This window comes from Bos grunniens, chromosome 24, assembly GCF_055505025.1.
Source record: "Bos grunniens cultivar Pamir isolate PY7600 chromosome 24, Bosgru_T2T1.0, whole genome shotgun sequence".
NCBI classification, from domain to species: domain Eukaryota; kingdom Metazoa; phylum Chordata; class Mammalia; order Artiodactyla; family Bovidae; genus Bos; species Bos grunniens.
Genome location: NC_141188.1, coordinates 27585010 through 27595800, shown reverse-complemented (window position 1 = coordinate 27595800; position 10791 = coordinate 27585010). Strand labels below are relative to the sequence as shown.

The window sequence follows — 10791 nt, the reverse complement described above, 5'->3', positions numbered from 1 at the left end:
AATAGAATATCTTATTAAAATGCTATGTATTCAAAATAGCTCATTAACTCATGTTTTCATTCTTTTATCCAGCATCACTCAACAAATGTTTGGTAAGAATTGAGTTAATAACACATTTCAGTTTTTTAACATATATATGCCAGACACTTTTTCTTATTTAACATTTTCTGAAAGTGATTACCAATGTAGCCTGAGTATCCACTCCAGTATGGATAGTCATTCAGTGTTTAGCACATTCAAAGGGCGATCAGGGTTGTAAGCCTAATGCCTACTGGTCTAGTTACTCAAATGCTTGAGGATGGTGGGATGGTGTCAAACTAGAGAGAACATGTCCTTGCCAAGGTATTTACATTTTTAAAAAGTAATAATACATCATGATGGGCCAACAAAACAGATTTGCATGTTTCAGTCAACCCATGGGCATTAAGGCTGCAATTCTTTCATGGAAATGCTTTTTTTTAAAAAATCTCAATGACTCAAATTTCTGTGAGCCTCTTCTGGTCCACATCTTTCCAACAATTCTAGAACCTGTAGGAACCTGATAACACATCCACATCAACAGAGATCCCAGGATCAAGCTGGGAGCACCTCCACAGGGTGAAAACACAATGAAAGATGAGCTCTTATTCACCAAATCAAAGATTGCATCAGAGAATGCATAAGAAATTCTTCAGCACAAAGCCATTCAGGTAAAGGAAGCAATTCTGTAGCACCAAAGACAATACTTCTAAAAGCATAATTGTCCCCAAGATTCTGAAGAAAATATTTCATTTTCATTTAAAATAACAACGTGTTTTTCTTTAATCTCCACAATCCCTAACTCCCTCACATACTCTTCCAGAGCATACCAAGTAACGTAAGTTTTCAAACAGAAGGTGTGAGAAAGCACATGGTGCCGTCCTGGAAAGGGCAAGAAAATGTACGTGCATAGAAAAGGAAATTAACAAAGGAAGCACTGATGTCTAGAGAAGACTAAAGTTATCTCAGACAAGGAGAATTTAAGGGAGCCTTATCTATACGCAACTGGAAGTTTACCTCCATAAACAAATACTTTAGCAGATGCTGCTATTGTTTTACATTCAATAAACTCCTACACATGCGCTGGTAGATGCTACGCTATTAAAAGGCACATTTTATTTCTTTACACATGTTTTCGCTAGCGTCCTAAATTTGGGTTCCAGATGCTCTAGGAAGTCAAGCCCCTCTTCTTCCTGCCGATCGCTGCAGCAGCCCACTGAGCCGGCCACAGACCCTTTGCCTTCATAGCTATAGGAGCGAACATAGTCTTCGCAGAGCTTGTGTTCCTCGTCTTGTCCGCACAGATACACCTTCTGTGTCGAGAAAGAGCACATTTTATTATTTTTTTTAAAAAACACCTAAATGTATTAGCTTAAAAATAATGGCTTTGATTTACCTTTTACTGTTTAATTTTTAACCAGAGTGTGTCCTCTAATGGATTCCTACATATAAAAAATGCACATGATTGGTCTGTATTATATTCATTCTTAAAATATAGCAAATATATAAATGGTCCTACTGAACACATTGATAAAAACTAAAGCTCCACATGCATCACACAACTAGCTTACAATTTCCCATTTAAACATGAAATTTGTATCATTGAAACGTGTCTACAACTTTTTTACATATTTAGGGGAAACAAATATAAGCTATGACCCTTATGTTTATACATTATTACATACTTATAGTAATATATTTAACTGGCTAATATTAATGTACATTGCCTGATCTGAACATAAAATGGGGAACTAAAACCCAAAATAAAAGCTTAATGATCTGTCTGGTTGATGGCGATCATTAAGATTTCATAATCTTAAGAATATTTATAATTTGTGATCCACGTAGTACCCTGTAACATTTCACTCTAGGTGATTTTCCTGGCAATTTTTAGGAAAGAAGCTATGCTGCTGCTGCTGCTGAGTCTTTTTATACTTACAAAAGTAGAGAAATGCCTACATATGCCACTCCTAGGTCAAGTTTTGGAAACCTTATTTTAAAAATTGAACTTTACGCGGTCATTTTCCTCTTTGGGTTTGGATCTAATATTCATATATCTATGATAATTCAACATGAAAAAGGTGATGAGATCCAGATGTATAAGGACTGAAACTTTGGGGAAATCCTGATTTATAAACAGAGTTTAACTTTCATGTAAAATGAACATGAAGACAGCGGCACTTACTTCGCCAAGCCGAGGTTGGGTGAAGTTGTGCCAGTCACTGTACGTGTATCTGCCAGTGTCCGTCACTCCCTTAACAGATTCCAGGGTCTGATGTCCACCTCCTTTGTTGGCATCCAAAGTGTAGCCGCCTTTGACCATCTCAAAACTTTGCTGTGTTTTGACTCCCTGGCCACCAAGTGTGCCAACAGATATGCTTGTGTCACAAACGTTGGATGTCTGTGTGGGGAGTCTAATATTTGCATCCTAAAATAAATAAATCAAATTGTAACTAACAGTTTTCTTTCATTTATTTCCCACCATGGGCAAATCTCATAGGGGTAAATCTGAGGGCTTCCCTGATAGCTCAGTTGGTTAAGAATCTGCCTACAATACAGGAGACCTCAGTTCGATTCCTGGGTCAGGAAGATCCCCTGAAGAAGGGATAGGCTACCCACTTCAGTATTCTTGGGCTTCCCTTGTGGCTCAGCTGGTAAAGAATCCGCCTGCAATGTGGGAGACCTGGGTTCCATCCCTGGGTTGGGAAGATCCCCTGGAGAAGGGAAAGGCAACCCACTCCAGTATTCTGGCCTGGAGAATCCCATGGACTGCATAGTTCATGGGGTTGCAAAGAGTCGGACATGATTGAGCAACTTTCACTTTCACATGGGCAAATCACTTACCTGCTGTACCTCTCTAATTCCCCATATGTAAAATCAAGATAATAATAATACTCATATCATAGGTGTTATAGGTTAAATCACATCCTCCACCCCAATTCAATTGTTAAAGTCCTAACCCTCAACTGTCTCAGAATATGATCTTATTTGAAGATAGAGTCATTTTTAGATGCAATTAGTTAAATTAAGACAAGGTCCTAATCAAGTAAGATGGGTCTCTAATCCAAAAGGGGAAAGTTGGACACAGACACACATACACAAAGCCATATGAAGACTCAGTCAATGATGTCATAAGCCAAAGAATTACCAAAAGCTGGGAGGGAGAATTGTAATAGAATCCTAGCACCTTCAGAGGGAGTAGGATTCTGTCAACACCTAATCTCTAATGTCTAGCCTTCTGAACTGTGAGACAATAAATTTCAATTCAGTTACATTCAGTTTGTCATGCTTTGTTATAGTGTTGCCATGCCCTCCTCCAAGGGATCTTCCCAACCCAGGGATCAAACCCAGGTCTCCCACATTGCAGGTGGATTCTTTACCAGCAGAGCTACCAGGGAAGCCCCTGTTTGGCATAGTAAGTGCTCAAAAATATTCAGTTCATTTCAGTCACTCAGTTGTGTCCGACTCGTTACCACATGGACTGCAGCACCCCAGGCTTTCCTGTCCATCACCAACTCCTGGAGCTTGCTCAAACTCATGTCCACCAAGTTGGTGATGCCATTCAACCATCTTATACTCTGTCATCCCCTTCTCCTCCTGCCTTCCATTTTTCCCAGCATCAGGGTCTTTTCCAATGAGTCAGCTCTTCACATCAGGTGGCCAAAATATTGGAGCTTCAGCTTCAGCATCAGTCCTTTCAATGAATACTCGGGGTTGATTTCCTTTAGGATTGACTGCTTTGATCTCCTTTCAGTCCATGGGACTCTCAAGAGTCTTCTTCAACACCACAGTTCAAAGGCATCAATTCTTTAGTGCTCAGTCTTCTTTATAGTCCAACTCTCACATCCATACATGGCTAGAAAAACCATAGCTTTGACTATACAGACTTTGGTCAGTAAAGTAATGTCTCTGCTTTTTAATATGCTGTCTAGGTTTGTAATAGCTTTATTTCCAAGGAGCAAGCATCTTTTAATTTCATGGCTGCAGTCACCATCTGCAGTGATTTTGGAGCCCAAGAAAATAAAGTCTGTCACTGTTTCCATTGTTTCTCCATCTATTTGCCATGAAGTGATGGGACCAGATGCCATGATCTTAGTTTTTTGAATGTTGAGTTTTAAGCCAGCTTTTCACTCTCTCTTTCATTTTTATCAAGAGACTCTTCAGTTCCTCTTCGCTTTCTGCTGTAAGGGTAATGTCATCTGCGTATCTGAGGTTATTGATATTTTTCCTGGCAATCTTGATTTCAGCTTGTGCTTCATCCAGCCCAGCGTTTCTCATGATGTACTGTGTATACAAGTTAAATAAGCAGGATGGCAATATACAGCCTTTTTGTTCTCCTTTCCCAATTTGGAACCAGTCTGTTATCCCATGTCCGGTTCTAGCTGTTGCTTCTTGACCTGCGTACAGATTTCTCAGGAGCATTAGCTGTTATCATTTGGGCTTTCCAGGTAGCACTAGTGCTAAAGGACCCATTTCCGAGGCAGGCAGGTTTAAGAGACTCAGGTTTGATCCCTGGATCAAGAAAATCCCCTGGAGGAGGACAGGGAACCCACTTTAGTATTTTCGCCTAGAGAATCTCACGGACAGAGGAGCCTGGCAGGCTGCAGTCCAAAGGGCCGCACAAAGTTGGATATGTGAAGCGACTTAGGTTGCATGCAGGTTATCATTATTACTATTTTATGTAATAATCAACTGTTATCATTGAACTTGGGCTTCCCTGATGGCTCAGATGGTAAAGAATCTGCCTGTAATGCAGGAGACCTGGGTTTGATGGAGAAGAGAATGGCAACCCACTCCAGTATTCTTGCCTGGAGAATCCCACGGACAGAGGATCCTGTGGGGCTATAGTCCATGGGGTTGCAAAGAGTTGGACTTGAGTGAGTGACTAAGCACAGCACAGCCTCATTAAACTACCATACCAAAAAAGGTGAAATCTGATTTACCATCACTTCTTCTCCAGGTCCTTCAGTATTTGATACAATTAAATTTTGCTGGGCTACATCTTCTGGAAAACACTTCTTTACTGTTTTCTTAACAGTAACACAGAAACATGTGAACAAAATACCTAAAAAATAAAAAATATATAAGTAAAATCATATTTTTTCATGCTGGTACTGTAGATCATATGATTTATAGTAAATGATTATAATCATTTGAATTATATAGTATATCATTTGAATCAGATTTTTTTTTAAGTTTCTTCACAGAACTTTAAAAAAATTGGTTCCATAAATTGAGATTTCTTCGGGTCATAAAATTTAAAAGAGATTATTAACAAATATATATAGACTACCTCTGAGGTTATGTTATTAGGCTAAATAAGAAACAAATCAATAGAAAGAAAGAGGAAGTGAACATAGTTTGTGAACAGCTCTCTTCCCAGGTTCAGAATTCAACATTTTCCTTCTTTTCTCCACACTGAAATAGTAACTTCATTTGATTGGACTTTAAGCTAGTATTATTGGCATTAAAGTCCATACGGAACAACTCAAAGATCTTAGAATTACAAAACAAAGAACATTAGACATAAATCAAACAGGAAAAGCCATTACATAAAACCAGTGCTTGGTTTTGAAAGCGTCCATCAAGTGCTAAGAGGAATATCCAGTTTAACCTGAAACACAAATCACTGAACACAGACACAGCAAAGGCTATGGGAAAAGTCCATAAATGCAAATAGACTGTGTGTAGTCAAACAGATTTTTTAAAAAGAAGGAAGGAGGGAAGGGAAAAGAAGCAAAGGAGGGAAAAAGGGGAGAGGAAGGGAGGGGAGAAGCCTGAGCAAAGATTTCCATCACTTTTGCCTCTCCAAAAACCAGTTTGCAGAATGCAAAATCTTCCACTGCGTTTCCTCAGCGACTCATCAAATGGCCATTTCCCTCACACTGCTGCTGCTGCTGCTGCTGCGTCACTTCAGTCGTGTTCGACTCTGTGGGACCCCATAGACCGCAGCCCACTGGGCTCCCCCGTCCCTGGGATTCTCCAAGCAAGAACACTGGAGTGGGTTGCCATTTCCTTCTCCAATGCATGAAAGTGAAAAGGGAAAGTGAAGTTGCTCAGTCGTGTCTGACTCTTCGCGACCCCATGGACTGCAGCCCACCAGGCTCCTCCATCCATGGGATTTTCCAGGCAAGAGTACCGGAGTTGGGTGCCATTGCCTTCTCCATTCTCTCACACTCTGGAGTCTAATTAAGATGTATGCTAAATGATGTCATTAATATTCATTAATATCATTGAGCACAAACATCTAAGTAAATTTTTAAACTACTCTTTTCACTAACTCTTTTTGTGCATCCACTCCATGAATGTGGCTGGTTGAAAGATAATCATACTTTGTATGGGAGGGAAACTTAACATTAATTTTACCCAACCTCTTCATTGAACCATTAAAAAAAAAAGAGCTTAGAGAAGAGGAAATGATTTATCCAGTGTCTCACAACTAATTATTGGAAGAACTGTGGCCATAGTTCTGAAAATTCCTTTTCTTCTGTGACTCACAACTCCAAGCCATTGAGTTTGCACAAGATTTTTAAAAGGACACACTTCTCAAAGGCTATCAATGTCACTAATGTAAAGAATTGTCATATATTTTTTAAAATATTAGATAACATTTCTAATATTAAAATATTAGATAACACATTTTATCTAATTATACTTACATAACAACAATACAGAACCCAACACCATGGCAAGAATTGCCCATTTTCCAAGGAATACATTTGCGAGTGCTGCCTCTCTCGAAAGTTTACTAGGCATTCTACATTCGGATGGAATTGTACAATCACATACTCTCACTGGTAATATGTGTGTTGCAGAAGCGCCATGTCTGTCTTTTATTTGGATAGGAACAGTGTAATAGTCATAATCAAGATCTTGCCGCCCCCGAAGAATGGCAGTTTTACCTATGCAAAAAAAAAAAAAAGAGAGAGATTTTGATTTCTTGAAAAGACAGGAAAGGTAATTGATATTGCTTTATGCTCATCTTTACTATTCTATATTTACTATGTTATTCAAATATTTTATTAAAATGGATTTGTCTGTTTTCTTAAAGATATTCAGGATAAGAATCTAATCATATTACTCATTGTCTTAAGAAACAATGTATTATCCTTTATCTGGGATCAATAAAATAATTTACTAAAATTAAGATTTATTTAGTATAAGTAACTAAGGTAGAAGTCTAGGCCACCAAACATTCTAAGTCCTATTGATTAGAAGGTTTAGCATAATTACACACCATCCCTTGTCTCTACTGTCCAAAGTTTGCTGGCAGAATTATCAAGAATGAATTGAAAAGGTGGCCCATTGTCAGGTCCATCTTGATCTGTAGGTTCGAGGACAACATAATCCTTATCATGCCGGCAAATTGTCAGTTCTTCTTGTTTTATCTGTGGTGGGTGGTCATTTTTATCTTCCAAAAAAACTACTAACGTTCCAGTGCAAGATCTGCCATCTAAGAAAAATAAAAAATAGGATTTTTCTCCACTTGAACACTTATTTTCAAAAATCTCTATGATGTACAGTTGACATCTGCTTTCTACTAGATGCCTGAACTTGAATTTCACACACTTTCCAAACCACAAATACCACTGCTACCAGTACAAAATAGTGACATTACTCTTCCCTGGAGATTGGTAGCTGTATCAGATGACATCGTGAAGTGGTTTTTAAAATTAAAAGGTATGAGATTATGAGTCATGTCACTACAGAATGACCGATTTAGAAGATAATTGATTTCTTTCATCCTTCTTTGAAAGTGTATTCATGCTTAAAATATAAACACTTTACATTAGGTCACAATCACTTCCTAACTTTCTCTCCTGACCCTTTCCCTCATATACTCATTGTTCAAACTTTGTCATGTGTGTGCTTAGTCACTCAGTTGTGTCCGACTCTTTGCGACCCCATGGACCGTAGCCTACCATGCTCCTCTCTCCATTCTCATGGAGAGAGGCAAAAATATTGGAGTGGATTGTCATGCCCTCCTCCAGGGGATCTACCCAACCCAGGGATCGAACCCAGGTCTCCCATATTGCAGGCAGATTCTTTACCATCTGAGCCACCAGGGAAGCCCAAACTTTGTAAAACTGATCATCAAACCCAGAAACTGTGCTCCATCCTGTGTGCAGCTTTGGTACATGCTCTTGCCACTGCTGGGAATACTTTTCTCCTCCCCTTTGCCTGATAAAACCTTATTATCCTTTAAGAATCCGTTCAAATGTCACCTCTGCATGAAACTTGCCAGTGACTTCTATGGACAATGCTTGCATATTCTCCTTCAGTTTCTCAAAAACCCTTGTTCATCTTTAGCTCATGCACTTAACTTTTCATCCTAAGGGCTACTTTGTATTCATCTTGACAGTTCAGTGATCTGCCCAGTATTTCCTGGCTAACTTAATATTAACACACTGAACACTTGCAGTTCAATTGCTAAATTGTTTCTAACTCTTTGCAACCCCATGAACTTCGCTGCCCCAGACTTCCCTGTCCTTCACTGTCTCCCAGTTTGCTCAAACTCATGTCCACTGAATTGGTGATGCCATCCAACCATCTCATCCTCTGCCACCTTCTTCTCGTATTGTCTTTGATCTTTCCCAGCATCAGGGTCTTTTCTAATGAGTCGGCTCTTCACATCAGGTGGCCAAACTATGGGAACCTCAGCTTCAGCATCAGTCCTTCCAATGAATATTTGGAGTTGATTTCCTTTAGAATTAACTGGTTTGATCTCCTTGCTGCCCATAATTTGAAGGTATTAGTTCTTTGGTGCTTAGCCTTCTTTATGGTTCAACTCTCACATCCTTACACGACTACTGGAAAAACCACAGCTTTGAATATTCGGACCTTTGTCGGCAAAGTGATGTCTCTGTTTTTTACTGCCTACGTTGTCATAGCATTAATTTTTATATTTAAAAAAATCAATTGAACAAACTGTAAAAAAGTTGTACCCCCACCCTAATCTAATTAATATGCTTTTGAGAATAAGAACTCTTACCTCCAGAACTCCACTATTAATGGCCTAATGCTTCAACACATAAATCTAAATAAATATCTTAAATTAGCATAATACCCATTATGCATGTTTAAAAGATAATGAAGTTTAGAGAACATGTTCAAATTTTAAAGCTTGTGATAAAATTACAAACTACTCTAAATAGTAAGATTTCAAAATTGAAATAAACAGAAAAATAACTGATGAAATTCCTCACTTTTATTGCTTTGAATGGTGGTCTAAATTTTGATGCATAAACATTGAATTTATCATACAGACTACCATAAATCATGTGCAAATTTAATGTTCTTTCTTTTTAGATTAAAATAACAATTAAGCCATATCAAGTAGCGTATTTCAGTGAATTTTTTTTCTGTTGAATAAGAATTTATTCAAAGTGACTTTTAAATTACTTACAAGGTAACAGCAGTATATACCTATTTAAAAACTATTCAATCTAAACAAATTTAATAACATCTAGAAATTAAAGAGAAATAACAACTTTTTTGTTTAAAAAAAAATCTACAATAGCATAGATATCTCCCTGGTGATTCAGACAGTAAAGCGTCTGCCTGCAATGCGGGGGACTTGGGTTTGATCCCTGAATTGGGAAGAGCCCCTGGAGAAGGAAATGGCAACCACTCCAGTACCCTTGCCTGGAAAATCCCATGGACAGAAGAGCCTGGTAGGCCACAGTTCATGGGGTCACAAAAAGTCGGACAGGACCGAAAGATTTCACTTTCACAATAGCATATAAACATTTTGAGATTGCCATAAATTTGTAAATAAATTTGAGTACAAATGACAACTTCAACACCTGAAAAAGAAGTGAGAAGTGGGAAAAATAAGCTTTTTTAATGTAAAAAATAGTTACAGGTACTAGTGTGAATCAACATGGGTGTTAGGATTTTAACTATTAAAATATAAGAAGAAAGCTATTTCTCTTTAAGGTACAATAGAAATCACACTTTAAAAAGTGAAATAAAGAAATAGGGCAGCCATCCAGAAGCAAATAAAGACTCATTTAATTCCATATTCAACAAACATTTATCACATAAATGATTATTTTCCATCACAATCTCTGTTTTAAGCATGTTGTTAAAAAAGGAAAACTCGAAACTGTTAAAACGGATAGTAGGCAAAGCCACAGCTGAAAACTAAGTCCTGCTGCTGCTGCTGCTAAGTCACTTCAGTCGTGTACGACTCTGTGTGACCCCATAGACGGCAGCCCACCAGGCTCCCCCGTCCCTGGGATTCTCCAGGCAAGAACACTTGAGTGGGTTGCCATTTCCTTCTCCAATGCATGAAAGTGAAAAGGGAAAGTGAAGTTGCTCAGTCGTGTCTGACTCTTCGTGACCCCATGGACTGCAGCCCACCAGGCTCCTTCACCCATGGGATTTTCCAGGCAAGAGTACTGGAGTGGGGTGCCATTGCCTTCTCCAAAACTAAGTCCTAGATGTCTTCTAAAACTACAAAAGCCTGATTGCAAATTTTTTCCTTCTGGGAAACAGAGCCAAAAAAAGTAATTCCTGATAATAGTTGAAGACTATGAAAAGGTAATTAAGTATGTATATTTGCCTGCTTCTAAACCTTATTTTGGGCTTTCCAGGTGGCTCAGTAGTAAAGAATCTGCCTACAGTGCAGGAGACACTAGTTCAATCCCTGGGTCAGGAAGATCCCCTGGAGAAGGAAATGGCAACCCATTTCAGTTCTTTCTTGGGAAATCCCATGGACAGAGGAGTCTGGCGGGCAACAGTCTGTGAGGTCGCAAAAGAGTCAGACAC

At 38.7% G+C, this 10791-nt stretch overlaps 1 protein-coding gene across 2 annotated transcripts in view; it reads right to left on the bottom strand.

Annotated features, from left to right (window-relative positions):
* Positions 1-1102: 1102 nt before the first annotated feature.
* Positions 1103-10791, bottom strand: part of DSC1 (desmocollin 1) — a 36295-nt gene continuing 26606 nt past the window's right edge. Inside the window, exons 12-17 of one of the 2 annotated variants that reach the window (XM_086372888.1) lie at positions 7256-7471; positions 6678-6920; positions 4962-5083; positions 2204-2446; positions 1415-1460; positions 1103-1331 (exon numbers count right to left, since the gene is read on the bottom strand). In XM_086372888.1, the coding sequence (XP_086229014.1) occupies positions 1425-1460; positions 2204-2446; positions 4962-5083; positions 6678-6920; positions 7256-7471 (860 nt within the window). In that variant the 3' untranslated portion in view covers positions 1103-1331; positions 1415-1424. The remainder of the gene's footprint in view (positions 1332-1414; positions 1461-2203; positions 2447-4961; positions 5084-6677; positions 6921-7255; positions 7472-10791) is intronic. The other variant, XM_086372887.1, reaches the window with a different exon arrangement.